Source organism: Taudactylus pleione, unplaced genomic scaffold, assembly GCF_031769625.1.
Source record: "Taudactylus pleione unplaced genomic scaffold, aTauple2 ptg000053l, whole genome shotgun sequence".
Lineage (NCBI taxonomy): Eukaryota > Metazoa > Chordata > Amphibia > Anura > Myobatrachidae > Taudactylus > Taudactylus pleione.
This window is the reverse complement of record NW_028284455.1, coordinates 2026466-2049837: the sequence shown is the minus strand read 5'-3', so window position 1 is coordinate 2049837 and position 23372 is coordinate 2026466. Positions and strand designations below refer to the sequence as shown.

The 23372-nt window shown below is 40.2% G+C and overlaps 1 protein-coding gene across 14 annotated transcripts in view; it reads left to right on the top strand.

Moving 5' to 3' along the window:
* Positions 1 to 23372, top strand: part of PARD3 (par-3 family cell polarity regulator) — a 629380-nt gene that overhangs the window by 410185 nt on the left and 195823 nt on the right. For 4 of the 14 annotated variants that reach the window (XM_088462686.1, XM_088462681.1, XM_088462685.1 and 1 more), the window contains 6 exons: positions 1556 to 1783; positions 14866 to 14904; positions 15231 to 15281; positions 17605 to 17652; positions 18508 to 18555; positions 18850 to 19066. In XM_088462686.1, coding sequence (XP_088318812.1) covers positions 1556 to 1783; positions 14866 to 14904; positions 15231 to 15281; positions 17605 to 17652; positions 18508 to 18555; positions 18850 to 19066 — 631 coding nt within the window. Of the gene's footprint in view, positions 1 to 1555; positions 1784 to 14865; positions 14914 to 15230; positions 15282 to 17604; positions 17653 to 18507; positions 18556 to 18849; positions 19067 to 23372 lie in introns of all 14 variants that reach the window. The other 10 variants (XM_088462693.1, XM_088462692.1, XM_088462691.1 and 7 more) reach the window with 7 other exon arrangements.

The window sequence follows — 23372 nt, the reverse complement described above, 5'->3', positions numbered from 1 at the left end:
TCACACATTGCGCTCAGCCTGGGCTTTTACAAAGGGGCACATTCCCGATAATCATGTCAGATGAGAAAATTACATTTGGGGGATAACACATTACAGTCTGTTTCCGCTAGATTTTGCTTACAAAAAAATGAAATTTGGGCCTGATTCAGAGCTGCTCGTAAGCACCGAGCGATGTTCGCACATTAGCGCATGCATATGGGTCGTAATGCGCATGCGCCAACCAGTCATTGCGGTTGGAAATCGAGCGCTCGCAAAATAGCTAGTGCCTGCTAATTTGAGTGACATATTGAGGCGTTTGTGGGTGGTAACAGGGGAAGGTGCTTGAAAACGGGGAGTGGTGATCCGAACGCAGGCGTGCCAAACTGTCAAAACGGGCGTTTTAAGGGTGTGCATAATTAACAAAGCAGCGTCATCGACCACGTCACTTGGTTGTTTCTTAGCCTGAACTGTTCGCATGATTGCGGTAGGAAAATCCTACCACAAGCACTGCGAGCAGTTCAGATGCTTTTCGATGTACTCGATTAATCTAATAAATAGCGGAGATGACGTAGGATGCGAGCGGCCAGGGGGCGTCTTTACAAAATAGCGAGCGTATGTTTCGTTAGCTCGCTCAGACATAGAGGCGTCAACAGACCGCAAAGAGCGAGCGCTCAATTTAAATATCCGGCCCTTTTTTCTGAACGAGCGAGCGCAAATAGCGTCCGGCTCTGAATCAGGCCCTTTGTTTGAATTTTCAATCAAATTAAAGCATATCTGTCTCAGAAGACAAAAACACAAAATCTATATGGGTAGATTAGGAGATTTAAGAGGTGAGTTTAATGGCAAAGGTATGTGTAAAAAAAAAAAAAAAAAAAAAAGGTACATTTTGGTCGGGTCACAAAAGCTGGTACTCACTAGATGACTTGTATACCCAGGTGACGGCAGATGCGACGGAACGACATATCGCGCGGTCTCTACACTCCACACAATTTGTTGAGCGACCGCACGATATGTCGTTCTCCCGCTGCATCCAAATGCATGGGGTCGTCAGTCACATCTTCATATTGAGCAGCATGTACAGTAGATATGAAGATGTGACGGACAACCCCGCGGGAGCACGCATAGTGTGTACACACTGAACGATTTGTCATTCCGAACCGTCAGAAAACGACAAATAATAAACAAAAAACGTCTAGTGTGTACCCAGCTTTAGGGGTGAAAAATCCTCCGGTCATTCAGCCGTTAGGTCTATGTTTTGCTGAAGTTTTAGTTTAAACTGTGTTTGATTGTCCTCATTGTGTAAGATCAGTTGTGCATATGTGTACTGTTCAGTTTTTGAGTTTTTGTTGGCTTTTATGCTGTGGGGACACTGGGGTGAAAGAAAGTTGCAATGATCATATTAATGAGTTATAAATGTAATGTTCTAACAACTGTGTTAGGAAGAGAGAAAAAAAAGAAACTTCGACAATGGGATTTAATTTCCACACCTCCCCCCAGAGTTTCATTGAGGATATGAATAATCAAACATGCTCTGTCTCCTACTAATTCCAATTAACTTTTCCTTTCGACCTCTAAGGTTCCCCAAGCAGAGACGTTGGTCCTTCATTAGGCCTAAAGAAATCCAGCTCATTAGAAAGCCTTCAGACAGCCGTGGCCGAGGTGACTTTGAACGGTGACATTCCTTTCCACCGCCCACGCCCACGGATCATTCGCGGACGTGGCTGCAATGAAAGCTTCCGAGCTGCTATTGACAAGTCTTATGACAAGCCTCCTGTTGATGACGATGATGAAGGCATGGAGACGTGTAAGTTACGCACTGCTTATTTGCATCGGGTGGGAGGAAAGGATATTTCACTCCATGATCATTTTGTTTTAATACCTTTTCGTCAGGTTGATTATTTTTAATAATTGCATCCAGTAACTTAAAGGCTGTCTCATTTATACGCATCTTAGTAGACTGGAACATATATTAGAAACGTCAGTTGTCACGTGGAGATCATCAACAATTGAGGACTTTGTAGAAACTTCTCCATGTTCACTTTGCTCTTCCCAGACATATTAGCTAGATGGAAATTACACAAAGCAGACCCTATTACTGCTTATTTCCATTTTCTACTGATGTACCAAAGTAGCAATGTACCCAATTTAAGCAATTGATTTTTTTTTCCTCTAGTAGAATTAGTAATGTTTTATTGAGGAAAGTTCAATACACCAGTCCACTTAATTGATTAAACACAGAAATACCTTACAAAGTGCTCCACATCACTAAGGCCATGTCATAGAGAAACAGTGCTAGAAACCTTGAAAATATAACATTTGTTTCCAGCTAAGAATCTTGTGGCACCACATAAAGTTCTTGCTCCCTGTACTGCACATTTACTTTTCTTCCAGTTCGGTTTCTTATACTGTACTGTTATTTGGTAGATTCTTCGCTTTACAACTGCAAGTAAGAAAAGTGAGATACTAGACTTCAATAACATATAGAAAGTACACAATTTCAGTCCAGGGGCCACATGTATTAGGGTGAGAGTTTAGAAAGTGTGAGAGAAAACTGTCACATTTTTAAACAGCCAATGTAATAGTCACAAAACATACAAACTTGCATGTTTTTCAGACTCAAAAAGCTCTCAAAATTTAAATTCTCATCCAGGTGTTTCCTGTTTTGAAAATACAACTCGATCACTGTTAGTAGTGTGAGAGTTTTACTGCTAAACTCTTACATTTTCTAAACTCTCACCCTATTACATTTGGCCCCTAATGTTTATATGAAATGTTAGCCAAACTTGCCTTAGCTTTGCCCTTTTCCCAATAATGAAAGAACAGGATTAGAAGTGTCAACTGTGGTGCACTAATAGTTAAAATACAACTTTTAACAACATTTTAATGTGTATGTAAATAAAAAAGCGAAAATTAAGGTAAAATTTAGAAAGGGAAATAAGGAAATTTTAGTTAAATTAAAATACGCTGTGTGTGATGCCTTTACTCAATGTCTAAATATATGATTAAACGATCTTCAGAAAAAGTATAAATATGTTATTGATAACATTTATATACTTTTTCTGAAGATCATTAAATCATATATTTAGACACTGAATAAAGGCATCACACACAGCGTATTTTAATTTATCTAATATTTCCTTATTTCCCTTTCTAAATTTTACCTTAATTTTTGCATTTTTATTTACATATACATATTAAAATGTTGTTAATAAAATCTATATTTTAACTATTAGTGCACCACAGTTGACACTTCCAATCCTGTCCTTTCATTGTTTGCTTACATTTTATGTGATAAGCTGCATACACACACAACGATTTTTTTAATGATTATCGTTAAACGATATCGTTTAACGATAATTGATGGCAATAATCGTTCACTTTCTGAGTCAAACGATGAACGATTATCGTTCATGCGCGTTCACGTTTGTAGTTTGTCATTTGTAGTTTGTCGTTCAGTCAGACTTGTCAACTCAACGATTTTCATTAAGGGAATATGCAAAAATCGTTTGTAGTTCATAAAAATCGTTCATGACATTTAGTAAATGAACAACTTTAGTAAACGATTTTAGTAAATTTTTTCAAGGGAAAAAATCGTTTACTCAAATCGTTCATTAAAAAAATCGTTGTGTGTGTATGCAGCTTTAGTGGTAGTAATAGTATATACAGGGGGCTTATGCTGTTATAAGTATTTATCTAATCCTGTGCGACTGGACTTCACATATTTTTCACCCTTTCCCCAATAGTTTGTAATGAGTAGAGCCATTCATACCCTGTGTTCTCATGTCTACCTTGTATGTCCGGTATTCTTTTCTGTGTTGTGGAGCAAAGCAATACTAATAATGTTCAGTGATGCACCATGACATTCTACTATTATCTCTGAAGTACTTTACTAATAACAAGGGAAGTTGGAGAGCGACTAATTAAATAAACTTTTATGAACACGAATTTCAATTGTGTGTCACGTGAGGTAACAGGTCTCTCCCCTGAGGAAGTTCTTAAGTACCAATCTAAGAAGAGGATGTTTTCTTCCCCATAATGAATATATTAGAGTAACCTATGTATTATTTAAAGAATGTTACTGCTTAACTATCCCCGCATTGCTCCTTCCATCTCCATGTCCTTGTACAGATTACATGTAATGTAGTGGGGTCACCAGTAAGTGTCTCTGTCACTCTATTATAATAGCCCAGTCCTATTCCTTTTGCCTCCCTGTGTACTCGTTTATGTAAATGGCTTCAAAGCAAATGAGTGTATATATTCAACTGGCATTTTTTTTAACATTTCGCTTAATTTTCCTATTGTATATGTATAATAGCTTCAAATAAAACAAAAAGTAATTCACACTATTTACACACTGTGGCAACAGCATTTTGTGGGCTGCACCAATGCAGTATAGAATGCAACCTCTGAATTCACCAGACGTTAGTGACATTGCTGATTAATGAGGCATTAAGTGCCTTAAGCCTCTGTATTGTCAAATAGTTTTTAGCGATTAGCAAATATGAGTGTTGGTTTAACCTCCAAAATAATTATTCCGCTGTCCTTAGACATTGGGTACTCTTTAATCCATGTCTGTTTTGCCTTTTTCATTTATTGGCGTTTGAAAACCATCTGATGTAAAAAATTAAATAAAACTGATGCATATTTGACTCTGCTGAATTAATTTAATCCCAAACATGAAACATAATAGTATGTTTAGTAGATTATTTCCACAGTTAATTTTGTTTGCATTTAAATGTAATAGCAAAGCTGTCAGACGAGCCCGTGTGTTCTGTACTGTTTGTCTGACAGCCTAAGCATTGTGTATTATCTAATGCTATGGTATATTTTTAGTATTTGGGGATGGTGAATGTTGTGCCTGTTTCCTCTCATTGAGAATAATTACAGGATTTTGTTAAAATCTGTGAGCAACAAGAGTTTGTGAGGAAATTGGGTTTTCCTGCACTTTCCTGCAAGCAGGTCTATGAAGAATGGCAGGCCTACTAATGATGAATCGTAATTATTCATCAATCCTCTATCTAAGCCTGTCACAGCCACCACAGACAATTGTGCTTTTCCTTTCTCCACCCACAAAATGTCTGTGTAAATTACTAAATTATGGTTGCTGAGGTCATTGCACAATGGGAAGTTTCTTCATGAATGGCAACAAATTAAATTATGTTTTTGTCTAGCCATGACGGCTGAGAGGTTATGCTTGTGTAAAGTGATCCTAATTAGGCTGGTCTCAAGTATCGCTAACGTCTTCGCAGATGGGGGCCCAGATACAATGAGGGAAATGTGCTGATGCACAAAGTGACCATGACGCTCCAGACACACATGGCCCATTAACCCTTTCAGGGTCTGACCTCTGCGCTCAATAACCCCCTCCTCCGACCTTGTATAGGTTACTTTTATATTTTACAATTCAGTCTGGCCATCAGATGGACTTATTGACAGACCTCTGACTACCTTTGTAGCTATGGTTGAAGTCATGCCAAAAACTGCTCTTTTTTATTGTGTATTTATTTTCAGCGACCCAACAGTGAACTATATTTGCATATATCAGGATTTGGCCAATTACTAATGCATTCCACTACAAAATCTGCCAAATCCAATCGCAGATGTGTTTTGCATATTAAAATTATACAGGGGAAGAGTCTGAAGGGGGAATAATTTAGCCACGATGTGCTGCTGGTACCTCATACGATGTGTGGTTGTGCACGTAGCAGGTAATACTAATTGTGGAAAGAAAACATTGCTGCCTGGGTACCCACATAGTGTTGCCACACAGAACCCTACATCTAAATAAATTGCACCTTAAATTTTTACTGTTTTTTTTTCTGGAATTGCAAGTCACCAGAAAATTAGGATTTAGGTTGAGTTGGCCACATGCTAAGGAGACACTGAAACCCAAAGTCTTTCTTAACCCTACATATTCAGTACATGCATGTTTATATACTTTGGTGGGAGCTGTTTTGTTGGCTCTCCTTATAGGAGACAAAGCTGCATATTCTAAGTGTGTAAGTGTAAAATTAGCTACTCAGACGGGCAGTTCAATTAGCCACGGATGTTCCACAGTAGCCTCAGGGGTTCTGTCTTTCTGAGGGAGGTTTTGCTTAATGATGTCATAGAGATGTAAGATGCAAAAATGAGCAATGTTTTAATTACCGGTGCACATAAACATGAGGTGCAAGGTTACTGACTGAACCATAACTAATTCAATTGCCCACTTAGACACAATCCTTGCTTTTGTGCTGCAATGGTAGTTTTACTTGAAATGTTTTAATTATTTGTCATTTTAAACCATTCCATTTATTTCTTCTTATGTAATTTAATCAGATTTCCTTTAGAAAAACCATATTTGACTCTTGCACTACATAAGTGTGGTGTGTGTGTGTGTGTGTGTGTGTATGTATGTATGTGTATATATATGTATATATATATATATATATATATTCTGAATGGCGTTGTTTATAATATCTGTGGTGCCTTGGTGACACTAACTTTAATAGTACTGCTTGCTAAGCCTGTGTCCACTATGTTCCCTGGGTTGAATCACAGGGTCCCCTTATATACGTTCTTTTCCCATTATTCACCCTGATCATTTGTTGCCATTAGCCTATTGTGGATAGAGGTGATCGGCTGCGTTGCTATAGTGACGCGTCCGTGGTGCGCGCACAGCCGTGTGTGACCCACGCGGAGGTGGGCGTGCTGCCTAGTGATGCAGCGTGTGCATCACGCTGCGCGACCCAGTGATGGGGTGTCAGCGTGGCGCGCCGATTAACGAGCGTCACGCGGTCTGGGCGGATGGCACCTTGTTGGTTCTTCACGCCCACCGCAGCGCTTACACCTGATGCTCCATGCTATCGCCGACCCTCCCCTCTTGGTAAGTGGCTTGCCAATTATGTGGCTTAATTGATCATTACTGATACTTGGGATAGGTATATAATAGGGGCCTGTGAGACTGCAGGATGTATCTCTATGATGTGCTGAAGTTGTCTCTATTTGTGATGACTTATTTGGACTTATGCTGAAGTTTTGTCTTGGATTGCTGTACCTTGATAATGGTCTCTGTGTAGACCGAAACGTTGGTAACCTTTTTCTATGAAGCAACCCTGTATATTGAGCTGTTGGCTGCATTAAATAAGTTCACCGTTCTATATGTGGTGAGTGCCCTTATTCCACCCTTTATTGTGTGTGGTATAGGATTTTATGCATGTTCTGGTTCTGGACCTTAAAAGGAGCACCCCTGATTTTTTATCCTCTCAGCTTATTGCTGATGTGAGTGTAGATTTATACTATATACTATATGTTTAAGCCAGCTTAGTTTGTGCTTTCTTCTGACACCCATCGTATAATTTTTGAACTGCTGCCCTAGCACATTTTAATACACTTCTGCACACCATATTCATTCCTGAGAAACCTCTAAGTGTGATAATGGCTTATGGAGGAATACCGTTAACTAACGAGGCTGTTTTGCTTCAGGCTGAAAAGCAGACACTCACCTTCACAGATGATGAAGCTGAGGAAATACTGTTCAGTGAAATTGAATATCAAACTTTACCTGCTGAAACTGGAGTTGATTTATACCATCGCCTATTGAGACTAAAGAAACATGAGGTGGATCTCAACTTGCATGGTCAATTTTTGTCTGAATACTACAGACGTAAAGAGATACCTAGGGGCTTTAGAATTCGGAATGTCCCCACCATCGGCCGCATCAACCCTGTTTTCTGCAGTCGGTGGTGTGGCATTCTAAATAAATGCTCACTGGACTTATTGCTTTTGGTGATTGAAGAGGTGGGTGTTGAACTAAAAAGAATTAAGGCTGAAATTGAGCAGTTCAATACTACGTGTCTGACAACACTTACCCAGGATAAGGCCTGTAATTGGTTAGATAAGCTTACTGATCAAGTTCAACATTATCAGCGTGATCTAGTTGCCTTCAAAAGGAGCAAGTTGTCTACTGTTAAGAATGACTATAAAACACACAATGTTTATCGTTGGTTAATGGGTGACAATAATGTTGGTACTAGAGATGTTTCTCGACGCAGGCGACCTAGGGCGCGGCTTCCACCAAAAAACTTTGAGTCAATTGATTCTAGTGCCCCACCATCCTCTTCTGATAATGAGTCTATGAGCTCTGAGCAGAATCATCTTTTTTTAGAGACAGGTCTTGTCCCACCAACAGGCGAGTGCGTGTTGGCCCCAAGAAACACAAGGCCGCACATGAGGCGAGGTGGTGGTGGTGGGAAGAAGGGGAAGGAGATGCAAAGTATGAGTGTCGTGTTTAATCTGTCCATGTATCCACTTGACGAAGCTGAGTCTTCATTGCTTTCTAAAGGTTTATCATATGCTCCTCGTTCAAAGTTCAATGCACAAGATTGGACTATTGACTTGTTTAAGTTTGGCCGCAAATTAAGGCTACGTGAACATTACCTCGACTCTGTCACGACACCTAAACCTGATGGTCTTAAGAAACCTTCCACGTTTGACCCCATCTCCGTGAACCCTAGTATTAAGACTTTTCTTAGAATGACTCAAATTGATGTGGCTACTTGTCCAACTAGGAGGCTATTTGATAATCTGTCCAAACCTGAGAGAGCTGCTTTGAAGAAACTGTGTGAGAATCCTGACATCGTTATCCGTAACGCCGATAAGGGCAGGGCAGTAGTTGTTATGGACTGGTCGGATTACAATGATGAGATGCTCAGGCAATTAAGCGATACTACCACCTATGAAAAATTGATCAACAACCCTACTGCTGATTTTAAACGTAGGATTGATCAAACATTGTGCCTGGGCCTCAATAATGGATCGCTACATGAGAAACTATTTCAGTATCTTACTGTGGACTTTCCGATCTGTCCCATTATCTATCTTCTACCGAAGATTCATATGACTCTGTATAAACCACCGGGAAGACCAATCATTTCCGCCAAGGGTTCATTACTTCAGCCCATTGCCATTTTTGTTGATAAAATCTTACAGCCTTTGGTTATGCGGATCCCCAGTTTTATCAAGGACACACAACATTTTTTGAATTTTCTTAAACAGCTTGATCCATTGAGTGAAGACATCTTGCTTGCGACTCTGGATGTAAGTTCACTTTATACTATTGTACCACACAACAGGGGCCTATATGCAATACGTAAGGCACTCACCACATATCCACATGACTCAATACCTACTGAATTTATTCTGGAATTGATAAATTTTGTACTACGATACAACTACTTTATGTACGATGGGGATTATTATTTACAACGATCTGGCACATCGAAGGGGTCAAATTTAGCACCTTCGTATTCTAACTTGTACATGGCAGCCTTCGAAGCGGAATACATCCTACCAAAGTTTGGATCCAACATTATCCTATTTAAACGGTTCATCGATGACATCTTTATATTATGGAGGGGTACGTTGAAATCGTTTAATTTAATGATACAATGGCTGAATGATCTACCACAACCTGTCAAATTTACTAGTACTGTGGATCCAGTGAAGAATTTTCTTGATGTCACCATTACCAAATGCGGCAGCTCCTTAAAGTATATGCTCTATAGAAAACCAACTGATCGAAACACTCTCCTCCACGCTCGTAGCTTTCATCCTCCCGCAATTATCAACAGCCTACCCAAGGCACAGTTCCTACGAGTACTACGTAACACCAACGACACCGATATAGTGGAAAGTCAGTTATCCGAGATGAGCAATCGGTTTAGAGCAAGGGGTTATTCTGAACATTTGATTCAGCATAATCTCTCTACGGCAAGAGGGTCTAGCACTTCTGGTCGATCTATGGAAGCAACTGAACATAGGCAGGATGAGAGAATGATCTTTTCCACTAGATACAGCAATAAATCAAACACCATTCATAAAGCAGTACATCATCAATGGTCTTTGTTCACGTCTGACCCTGAACTTAAAATGAAGAACGTCGCACCGCCTATCTTTGCCTACAGGAGGAATGCCAACTTAAATCAACTTTTGATGAGACCTACTCTGTCGCCTAAGGCAACGAAGGGGACTGATTGGCTTTTGAAACAAAAACCTGGTTGTGTGAGCTGTGGAAGCTGTATAACTTGTCGTAGCATGCTCACAGGTTTTACCTTTCCACATCCTCACACTGGGAAACCTTTGAAGATCCATTATAGGCTACATTGCCAAATGGAGTACGTCATATATATCCTAACTTGCCCCTGCAGCTTGCATTATGTTGGCCTTACCACCAGACCTTTCAGGGAACGTATGGCCAATCACCGGTCCAATATTAGGGCTGCATTACAAACTGGCCAAACGGACAAACCTGTAGCACAACATTTTCTTCTGAAAGAACATCAGGTTTCTATGCTACGTTGTCGTCTTATCGACTGGGTACCACCTCCACGTAGGGGAGGTGACCGCATTAAACTACTCCATCAAAGGGAAAGTATGTGGATTAGTCGTCTTGACACTGTGGCACCTAGGGGGTTAAACGAAACTAATCCGCTGTCTGTTTTTCTACCATAATGCCTCCTTTATGTCGTCTGTTACTTTTGTATCTTCTTTAATTAATTTTTTTTTATTTTCTATTGGTAGGATGAGATAGTGTGTATGTCTTCCATGTCTGTCTTGTCATCCTCAATTGCACACATGTATTTGGTATGCATGGCATGCTGTGTTGATGTTGCCAGTAAATTCTGAATGGCGTTGTTTTTAATATCTGTGGTGCCTTGGTGACACTAACTTTAATAGTACTGCTTGCTAAGCCTGTGTCCACTATGTTCCCTGGGTTGAATCACAGGGTCCCCTTATATACGTTCTTTTCCCGTTATTCACCCTGATCATTTGTTGCCATTAGCCTATTGTGGATAGAGGTGATCGGCTGCGTTGCTATAGTGACGCGTCCGTGGTGCGCGCACAGCCGTGTGTGACCCACGCGGAGGTGGGCGTGCTGCCTAGTGATGCAGCGTGTGCGTCACGCTGCGCGACCCAGTGATGGGGTGTCAGCGTGGCACGCCGATTAACGAGTGTCACGCGGTCTGGGCGGATGGCACCTTGTTGGTTCATCACGCCCACCGCGGCGCTTACACCTGATGCTCCATGCTATCGGCGACCCTCCCCTCTTGGTAAGTGGCTTGCCAATTATGTGGCTTAATTGATCATTACTGATACTTGGGATAGGTATATAATAGGGGCCTGTGAGACTGCAGGATGTATCTCTATGATGTGCTGAAGTTGTCTCTATTTGTGGTGACTTATTTGGACTTATGCTGAAGTTTTGTCTTGGATTGCTGTACCTTGATAATGGTCTCTATGTAGACCGAAACGTCGGTAACCTTTTTCTATGAAGCAACCCTGTATATTGAGCTATTGACTGCATTAAATAAGTTGACCGTTCTATATGTGGTGAGTGCCCTTATTCCACCCTTTATTGTGTGTGGTATAGGATTTTATATTTATGTATATTACATTTGTGTGTGTGTGTGCCTGTCACTTGAGACAGGCAGCACACACCTACAGCTCCACCGTGGGGAGTGCCTGGCACATAAAATAAGGACATGTATATACATAAAGAGAGCCAGCACATCCAATTTCAAAAAAATAGAAACGGTTTTTATGTCCACAAGACATCCATACAGTGCACAGACATAAAGTGCATTATAGTATACATTGCATCAAGGCAAAAAAAGGGAGGCTTTAAGCATCATAATGAATCTGCATCAGTTCAATAAAGTGTGAGATGGTACTCATCATATCCATAGGTAAATGCATACCATCCCAGTAGTAGCCAGCCCTGGTATGCATTTACCTATGGATATGATGAGTACCTTCTCATACTTTATTGAACTGATGCTGATTCATTATGATGCTTAAAGCCTCCCTTTTTTTACCATGATGCAATGTATACTATAATGCACTTTATGTCTGTGCACTGTATGGATGTCTTGTGGACATAAAAACCGTTTCTATTTTTTGAAATTGGATGTGCTGGCTCTCTTTTACATACCAGGGTATGCAAATGGGAAGCCGACGGACCTAATCCCGACACCCGGCTTCCCGACTGCTTAATCCCGGCGAGGGTTAAATGACAGGTGTCTAAATCTAGACGCCTGCCATTTTACCGACGCCGGGAGACCGGCGCCCGGCATCCCGATCGAAGGGACGCCGGGCGCCAAGCGTGGATAGCCGCGTGGGGGGGGGGGGAATGTTGGTTTAGGGTTCCCAGGGGGGACTTAGAGTTAGGCACCCCCTGCAGGAGGTTAGGGTTAGGCAAGGTTAGGGTTAGGCATCCCCGAGGGGACTTAGGGTTAGGCATCCCCGGGGGGACTTAGGTTTAGGCGGCGGGGATTAGGGTTAGGCACTGGGGGGAAGGTTAGGGTTAGGTACCCCTAAGGGAGGGTTAGGGTTAGGGGGTAGGATTAGGTTAGAGAATACTTACCTTGGACGATCGGGATTTCCTCCTCTGCTGGGATGCCGCTGTCGGGATCATACCGATTCCCATGCCACCACTCACATTTTGCATGAAGAGATGTTTATTGGAGAAAAATAGGGATCAGGACATCACAGCATATAAATAAAGAGGCAGTTTCCTCAGTCTCTCCTGTTCTTGCACTCCAGAGTCAGAGGAACTGCCCAATGGGAGACCATAGAGCAGTGATTCCCAACCTCAGTCCTCAAGGCACACTAACAGTCCTGGTTTTGGTGATATCCATGCTAAAGCACAGATGGCTTAATCAAAATAACTGAGGTACTAATTAAGTTGCCTGAGCTCAAGTATGGCTATCCTTAACTGGACTGTTAGTGTGCCTTGAGGACCGTGGTTGGGAACCGCTGCCAAAGAGAGCGAGTATGATGATGCCCATCAGAATATTTGCATACAGAAAATGACAACATTTATTCTTGCACTTATATAGCACAAACAACATCTAGCAAGGGTCAGGACATCCTTACAAATAGTTACTTTTTCAGTTATTACTGGTTTTGTGGTGTTGTGTTCACTTATTGATGCATTATTAATGTATTGATCCATCATTGTATGATACTCATAGGCTGCAGGAGAACGCACATTTGTGCCATCTGAGACCTGACATTGTGCTTGGTTGCTGTCTCTGTAACTGCTGTATTTCTGTCCACAAAGAACAATTCTTTGTTACTTGTATAGTCCCAGCTGGTTACTAAATTGGCACTTTCTGGAAAGTTGAGAGACTTTAACATAATTAGATAAGAGCAGCAGATTGTCTTGTTTTGGGTTTCTGGTCACAAAAAGCTTGCTTGCTCTTTTCCACTGTGAAACGACTCTGTGCAGTCATGTTGCTCCTCTCTGGTGCATCATCAAAGTGGAAGTCTGTTAGATGGTGTGTGGCTCCAGCTTTCTGCATCTCTGAGGCTAAGCTAGCTGACAGTGTCAAACCATATGGGGAATGCTCAGATACTGCTTAATACCCTTAGTATTCAAACAAGTACTGTACTAACAGGTTTAGGGGGGAGATGTGTCAAATTGTGGAGAGAGATAAAATATCAACCAATCAGCTTCTGTCATTTTACAAGCTGTGCTAGAAAAATGATAGAAGCTGATTGGTTGGAACTTTCCATGTTATCTCTCTCAAAAGCACAATGCATCTCCCCTTAACCTTTCTACTTCTGTTATAACTACATGGCACGCACAATCTGCTTAGAAACCTGCATGACACATTACATCAATGCGTACGGACTTAAAGATGTAAATTATCTCAATATGTAATTCCTATCTTGTAAAGCTGGGTACACACTGACAGATACATTGGCCAATCAATTGATCGGCCAATGTATCTGCTGCCCGTCGGGCAGTGTGTACTCGCGATATGTCGGTGAACATCGCCGTTCACCGACATATCGCATTGGCTGTGCTGCACAGCCGATGGACAGATTTGTCTGCAGACATATCTGACCACTGGCAGGTGTGTACGAGCGGCAGCCGCGAGGAGGGGGGTGGGACACGCCCCTGCCTACCTGGACACGCCCCCTGCTTGCCGGGACCCACAGATGATGGCCGTTCAGTGTGTATGAACGACCATCATCTCAATCTGCAGATATTTGTCAGGTGTGTACCCACCTTAAGATTGTAAGGTATAATACATCACTTGGAATGTTATCCTATATATGAGCTAGGAATGAAGGAGCAACTTATGTCAGCATCTACATCCTGTGATTATTATATGTCATTTTATTATGCAGATAAATGAAAGTATACAGGGCTGTGATGTAAATTAGTGCTTCACAATCATACCAACATGTATGCACACTACAGATAATTGTTAGAGGTGCTTAATGTGTGCTAGGTAAGGATCTGGACAAATGCAGTAACTGTGTCTGTGTTATACATGAAAATAATTGCAGTAAATAATCAAACAGGTCAATTCTATTTCAGGATAAGCTATGCATCCCTGTTGGATTACTTTTTTCTATTAGTCTTCTTAAGTCTTATACCTAAATATATAAAACAAAAAAATAAAACAAACAGGATTGTTGTGTGATATAAAACACATCAGAGCTGAGGCACACTAGTCTGTTTTGTGGTCGATCTCGTGTTCTGTATAACTGCGTAACTGAATGCACATATCTCTTAGTGACCCAGAGTCTTACAAATCTCAGTCACATCTCCGCTTGCATATGAGTTCCACGTAATTGGGGTTATAACAGGGCATTTGTGAGGGTGTGTAGACAGAATTGCTAGCCAGAGTTGTGTGTATGCAGAGATCCTTATGTTCTCAGACATGCCTCATCCCTCCAGTATACTGTAGAGCTGGTGCAAGTGCGCACTCACAGCAGCTAGGACAGCGTCAGCTGTAATATGTTTTATTAGATATGTAGTGTGAGATATGTAACCCAGAGAGCATTCAGGCCTTAATATGAGACCACCTATTGCGTGTCATACTTCCACAGGTGCGGCTAAGTCACAGCTGAACAGTTCATCAGACTGGGGTAAGTCAGGTACAGAGGCGTGTGACATTGCTTATTGCTTGGCTTTTTCAAGATGCATTAGGTGACCTACAGTAATACACTAATCCTCACACTATTAATGGGTGGTGGTGGAAGTTCACACACTTTATTTAACTTGGATAATTTCTTAATATGTACTAAATGATTCTGGTATACAGGCTGAGAAATGTACAACTATTAATCTTAGTCTGTCTAGAATACAGTTTTTACGTGAGGTGTAGAGGAACATATTTTCTGGTGTTTGTTATTGTATTGGAATGTATATGTAATATAACCCCCAGACACCCTAATTATTGCTAATACTCCAGCAGGTGCTAACAGGTCACAGCTGGCAGCATTGGAGAGCTCTGCAGAGTGGGGTAGGTGAGGTGTGAAGAAAACTATTTGCACAGAATATTTTAGTGGCACTGTCTAGGAAATCATTGTCTAATGTTTTCCACACCTCCTCACACACATGCACTGGTGTTTTGCGGATGGTCTACTTCTCTTTCTTACTTACAGGTATTAGAGGAGACGAGCAACATTTCGGAATGTACTGTGTGAGATATAGATGACTTTTTGATTATTTCTTGGTAATGGTGTATAATGAGGAGTTTTGGCATTTATAGCCGTTGATTCCAGCTATAAAATATTCTAATTACCTTAATAATGGACCTGTATCTGTAAATGCAATGTTGGTCAATGTACAACAGAGTCCAGCATAATAATATGCATCACATGTTCAATAATATATTATCAGTAAGTGCAGCCAGGTTAGTCAAATAATTTGGGGAAACATCTGGAGACTGTAAAGGTGTAATGTAGTTTTGTAGAACTTGTTTGCTGAAATTAAGGAGATGTTGTACATAAGACAGACTGTATAGATTAGTCTCTAGGTGGCCTGTACTCCTGTGTAGGAAGGAGATGTTTATATGGCTACATTGTAAGATAAAAGTGTATCCACCATAAGAGAGGCTGGGTAGAATAGTCTCTAGGTGGCCTGTACTCCTGTGTAGGAAGAAGATGTTTATAAGGCTACATTGTAAGGTAAAAGTGTATCCACCATAAGAGAGGCTGGGTAGAATAGTCTCTAGGTGGCCTGTACTCCTGTGTAGGAAGGAGATGTTTATAAGGCTACATTGTAAGATGAAAGTGTATCCACCATAAGAGAGGCTGGATAGAGAAGTCTGTAGGTTCCTGTACTCCTGTGTAGGAAGGAGATGTTTATGAAGCCACATTATAAGATAAAGATATGTTTTGTATCATTCATAACTCTGAGACAGGTTTTGTGTTATCATGTTTTACAAATTAGATGCTTTCACATTATGGTGGGTGTAGTCTATGATTATATACAGCAGATACATATACAATGCTCAGTGGCTGTACAGCAAGTAATTGCTTCCAGTTGATATTGCTATCGGTCTATTATTCTGGGAAGTTTCCAAGTGTCGCTTATACATGGGTGTTTGGTAGAGTCTGCAGTTTACTAAACTTTTCAGGCAGATATATCACAATGTGGCCACCACATTTTTAATAATACTTGAACAGATCATCTAACTACATCTTACGAATACTTTGTCAGGTGCAAATAATACACTGATGGAACAAAAGAACAGCACAACAGATTGGGGGGTATGTGACACAGTGGGAATCACTTCACTGGTTACCAGAATAGTTTTTATTGTAACGAATGTGTCAGTCACTCTGTGCAACATGTCACTTCTATAGAGACTTCCAAGCCTTGCACATATCTCCAAGATGGGTCAAAGCTGTGGTTTATTGTATTTACATGTTACTAGATTTCCTGGCCAGGAGCCATTGTAAGGTTTTGGCACAGAAAGGGATTTGTTTTTTAATTGGTTACTTTGCACTTTAGAATGCAGCTTTTGTGTTTGGTAAAGAGGACACAGTCATAAAATGAACCCCCAAAGGCATTTTTTGTGCAGCTTGGATAGCGATGTGTTCAGCTCAGTAATTGTAGCATAGGTGCCTGGTTTATGATAGGAAATGTGGCTTAACCGCATTGGTAGTAAACTATAACCTTACCGTACACAATATAATCTGGTCAGTGTTATTAATAAATAATATAGGCACATTTTCCATGTAAAAACAATTAAAGATGCAAATATAAACTAAAAGTACTAATTGGGTTCAGTTAAATACAACCATCTGTTGCCTACCCCTATCAAATGGGAAGCTGTTTTTGTGTAGCAAACCTACTTCAACTATCATTCAATAATGCCAATAGACAGCAGCCACACTAATAGTAATATCATCTGTGGGAGGGATTTAAACACGCTCAGCCAATCAAAAACTGCTGTTGATTGTCAGCATTTGTTTTGCATCAGGGGTCTTCCACCACTTGTTAGGTGCATATGCATCTTTGCTGTGGGCTGCATGAGATGCATTTGCATGAACACTTCCTAACTGTACAGTACTTTGCCAATGCTTGCATGCCCCCTCCCTCCTCTGATTTGCCCCTGTAAGTATAAGGAAGTGTTAGCACAACATGTATATGAATCTTAGTAAGTGAAAATAATATAAATACTTGTGCGCATGTGAAGTATAAAAAAAGTGCAATTTGACCCTCCCAAATTAGCATTTCCGTCCTACTGTATACCAGCCCCAGAATAGGGAATATAAACTATACAATGGTAGTTGCTCTCCTTTAGTGCATCCTAATTTTTGTTAATACTTCTACAGGTGCTAATAGGTCACAGCTGGAGGCTTGGGACACTTCTGCAGAGTGGGGTAGGTGAGGTGTGCAAGAATCTCTGTTTGCACACAATGCTTTTGTGCACTGTCTGGGGAATCCTAGTCTAACGTTGCTACTCCTCACACATGCACTGGTGTTTTCTGGATGGTCTACTTACTTATTGGTATTGGAGGAGAGGAGCAACATTTCTGATGTGGTGGGTCGCTATAGAGAACATTAAGGTTATGTCTATGAAGCAGACTTTTAGAATGTGACATATTAATGTGGATATTTGGAATTGACAGCAGCCCATCCCAGATCTTAAACAAACTAAAGGCCTTTAAAATGGACCTATATCTATATAAAGTTTGGTGCCATACAGCCGTTTGCCTTACACTGACCACTCACATTATGGGTTTTGGTGTCTTGTGTGAGATATCTGAAAGACTGTATAGTTTGTGGAACTTTGTTGAAATTAATAGATGTCCTCCATAAATGAGACTGGATAGAGAAGTCTTGTAGGTACCTGTACTCCTGTGTAGGAAGGTGGTGTTTATGAGGCCATATTGTAAGGTAAAGGTCTGTTTTGTATCATTCATTAAGTGGGAGACCGATTTTGTGTTATCATGTTCTACAAATAAAAAGCTTTCACATTATGGTGGGTGTAGTCTATGATTATATACAGCAGATACATATACAATGCTCAGTGGCTGTACAGCAAGTAATTGCTTCCAGTTGATATTCTTATTGGTCCATTATTCTGGGATGTTTCCAACTGTCGCTTATACATGGGTGTTTGGTGGAGTCTGCAGTTTACTAAACTTTTCAGGCAGATATATCACAATGTGGCCACCACATTTTGAATAATACTCAACAGATCATCTAACAACGTCTTACTAATACTTTGTCAGGTGCAAATAAGACACTGATGGAACAAAAGAACAGCTCGAAAGAGTGGGGTAGGTGACACAGTGGGAAACACATCACTGGTTGCTTTTTCTATTACATGTGTCACTCTGTGAACCATGTCACGTCTGTAGAGACTCCAATCCTTGCACATGTTAATGTGATGGGTGTAGACTGTGGTACATTGTGTGTACATGTTACGCTATTTACTGGCAAGTAGTCATTGGAATGTTTTGGCACCGAAAGAAACTTGCTTCGTTTTTTCTTCTCACCTTTTGTGCATTACGTGTAGAAGAGTCCAATGGTCACTGGCAGACGTGCCTTGTAACACTCTAATTCCTTTTTAGTGGAAGAAGACACTGAAGAGAGTTCAAGATCGGGGCGAGAGTCTGTGTCCACTGCCAGCGACCAGCCTTCCCACTCACTTGAGAGACAAGTCAATGGTTCCAGCCAAGATAAGAGCAAAAAGGACAAGAGTGGAAAGGAGAAGAAAAAGGACCGAGATAAGGATAAAAGCAAAGCCAAAAAAGGAGGGGTGCTGAAAGGTCTGGGAGACATGTTCCGGTAGGTCATATCCAGGAGACCGTTAACAAAATGCTGATTGCTGTAATGCAGTGGAGTTATAGATTTTATGTCAGAGATCTGAATGCTGCATGCTGATTTGTGATATATTTACTATGTAGCATGGATGTTTTCTAACACCTTCACTCTGCTGAAGATTTTATACTGGTCATTGGTTGTAGTAAACAAAATGAGCCTAACATGTTTTAGAGCTATTAAATATTGCATAATAGTAGTAAAGGGATCCAGCATAAAGCTGGGTACACACCTAGGCAATCCTTGACCCAAACACCTGATATTGGATGATCGGGTTGACGATTGTATAGATGTGTATGCTGCACTGCAGGAGCGTTACCCAAAACACGGCTTGTAACGATCCTGCAACGTTTGGGAGGTCGCATCTTATGTTCTGTTTAATATTTATTGGGCCGACCTCCTGATACCATAGAATCCCGTAAACACTGTGCTATGCCTGCACAATGTGTATGGTACTCTGCAGCAGCTGACAGGGGATACGCCACTCGGCCGATCAGAAGAATTTAAATAGATCAGCTGCTGATCAAAAAGGTGTGTACCCAGCTTAAGCCTGGCCACTTCTGTCTTCCTGCTGCCCGCCCCCTGCTCTGCTCGCTGTATATACTTACCCCTTCCCTGCACAGATTGATTTTCCAGCTAAGGTCTGTCCTGTTGGTTGTTTTAGTGGGAGCCGTTGGAGGGGCAGCACGTGCATGCATGTTTGTTATGGGACAGACTTTAGCGAATTATTATATAGATTATAGCAACATGCCTAGCAATTGTTAATGCCTCAGTTCTATCACTAGTCGCTAATCACAGGCTGTGGTTCCTATGCATATTGGTCTAGCCCACAAAATGGCTGCAAGTGGGGCTGACACTGACACATCATCTTTAGGTTGAATATTGGGCAACTACAGTTATCTAAGGGCATTCCCCCCAGCTCATTTATTTGAAGAAGAGGGTGTATTGTATACAATTTTGTCGGAGACTTTATTGAATAAAATTCAGTGTACAATAGCTGTGCCATGTTTTGTTCGTTCTCTTAAAATGGAGGTCTGGTTACATTTGCTTTTTTTCCCAGTCTTATCTAAATGATTTTGAAGAGTGTAATCTAATTTTCAGGAAATGGTTGCAAAATGTTAGAGCCAGTCTTAATTATTGTACATATTCTGAATTTACTAACTTTGTCCTTTGCTCCCTCCCCCAATTGTCAGAGCTGATAAAATGTCGTGACCTCACCATGTGACATCAGAATGACCCTGCATGTCTAGCACTGCTGTTTCTGCTGAGGAAGCCTATTTGCTGTCCCCTTTGGCACAGTTAGAGTTAAACAACAAAATGATCCACCCACACAACTGAGAGTGGAAAACACTGGTGTACATACATCACAGAAAATTTCCTAGACAAAAGCCTTGTTAATTCACCCCCTTGTGAATAACAATGCATTATTTAAGTTTCATGAAGACACACAGTGCAATCTTGAAGAACGCTGATTAACCATTTCTCTCCCTGTATGTTGTGAGAAATACAATAATCATTGTATAGGAAAGTCATTCATTTTGGTGAGCGTCAGGAGACGAAGGCTGCATGTCTAATTTTTCATTCTAAAGTACTAAACACAGTACAGGTTGAGTCTCTCATATCCAAAATACTTGGGACCAGGGGTATTTTGGATATCAGAATATTCCGAATTTTGGAATATTTGCATACCATAATATGATATATCGTTGGAATGGGAACTAAATCTAAATACAGAATGCATTTATGTGTTATATACACCTTATACACACAATCTACAGGTCATTTTATACAATATTTTTATTAATAATTCTGTGCCTTAAACAACGTTTGTGTACATTGAACCATCAAAAAGCAAAGGTTTCACTATCTAAGTCATGCTAAGGAATATTTGGATATAGGAGACTCAACCTGTAATACCAGTACCATTTACACCATTGCTTTAATGTTAAGGTGCATATTAGCTAAACGGTTGTCAAGCTAATTGTAGGGAACTTGTGACGCAAATATCGGCCCATGCAAAATCAAAAGGCTATCAAACCAATTTAAAAGCTCCCTAAAGTATGAATAGATGCCCAATAGCTAATATAACATGTCTCAGTTATATCTGGATACATTATCAATTCTATGTTGTCTCTCATTATCTGTTTATCCTAAGTAATGCTTTAACCACAATGGAAAAATATTTGTTTTATAGAGCATTATAAAAGAAATAGATGTACAATAACTTTATTTTGTTACAGTATCAAATGTTTTTCAAATTCATACATTGATATCATAACTACTGCCGATAACCCATATCCCTAAATTAGTAGCAACAAATGAATGTATTATCTGTTACATATTCCATTCCATGCAGAATACTTTAGGGTTGAGTTATTGCTGCATTTCACATTTGTTTTGTGTTCTGCTGAAGGCTTCGTTAGCATATCCTCTCTTACAGAATGCAGCTGAATAATGCAAATGGCATGCCAATCAGCGGGCAGATTCCGCACTAATGTACACAAACTAATTTATGCTGCTTTTCACATTCACATACCAATATCTGCAGCAACATACATTGATACGCAAAAAATGATTTCAGAGATTTTGGGGGGAAGTTATAAAATTATTTTGTCTACTTCATGACACACAGCAGCTACTGATGCATAATAGTTTTATAGACATGATTATACAGTTTAGGAACTTTTTTGTTCTCATTGTTCTCATATATTTTATCCTCCCTGTCAAAATGATTTTGAGTTATTTAACACTATATTTCCTATTCTTTGAACTCGATTATACAGTATAAGGGAATCACCCTTTTCAATCCATTGTTAGATTTTGAATTAAAGAACGCCATATAAATAACAGCACACCTTTGACATCCCACTTCCCCAAGAATTATGATTATTTGTATTATTATCTTATATTTATATGGCGCCACAAGGGGTATGCAGCACCTTACAAAGTACATAACCAGAAACAGTATGAGCAAAACAAGAAAAAAATGACTTCAGCTCCGTACACACGGAGCGATCAGACAGATCCGACAGCTATAAAGATATCGTTGTCTGATTGTCCTGCATGTGCTGGATGTTCAATATCGAACATCCAGCACATGTACCAATCCCCAATACAACTATAACGATCGCGGGTCCCTATAGTAACCAGGCTAATCTGGTCGATATCAACCATCCGTGCCCACGTATCAACAGTCGTTTGGGGGTTGGAAGGGGCCAAAAAATGGACGATATTAACTATATCGATATCGTTTATATCGTCCTACAAAATCTGACCGTGTGTATGCACCATTACAGTACAAAACATTGCAAGACAAGGGCATGCTTTATAAACATTGCTGCATCAGCAGTCATAATCCACGAATGAGCAGCAGGGCGACAGAGCCCAAGGGTTTGGTGCAGTTTTAGGCATTGGGGCGAAGATGACGGTATAAGTGAGGGAAGGAAAAGTACATAAGGGAAGGAGGATCCTGCTCGTGAGAGCTTACATGACCCCCACCGGTGTCTCAGGTTCCAGAATTCTCAGCATCACTGTGCACTGTTCTTGGCTGACTGTTCTCATTCTAATACGTTTTTTTTTTTAAATTTAGATTCATTATTATTTTTTTTATTATATTTGTTAAAATAAGCATATAAGGAAACTGTGGTTGGAGTTTTATTTTTTTTTTAAATGTTTTATTAATTTTTGTTTAAAATTTGTATCCCTACATACAGTATGACTAATAAATTATTAGTTGTTACTAAGTCTGCAGGAAAAGAACAATCGGGAACCCACCCTAAATGACGTAGTGACCCATACTTTAAATTATGACCCAGAGGTTCAGAACGACAACTTAAAATCTCCTTACCGATTACACTGTAGGTGGTGAAAAATAGGATAGTTTGGAGATTTGTACCACAAACGTACCTGCATATTCCATATAGATTTACTCTCACTGGTATGTTAGATTCTGAGAGATAAATGTAAGCGCTACAAGTGCACACCAATGCTGTAAAGCCATCATTATAGATTATAGGCATTGCATTATCCATACTACTTTAGTGTTTTCTCTATGTACATCTCTCTAGTTTCACTTGTTCTTTTTGTCCCGCAATCTATAACTTAGCTCTATCAGCAACAATGCTAATGCTTCAGGTTACAATGTTTAATAAGCCTAGAAAAATGAGGGAGATAGATGATTATAGATCTTTCCAGGTCATATAATGCATACTTCGAGAAATTTAAGTTTAAAATACAAAAATAAATGTATTGAATTTTTGTAAACCATAAACGT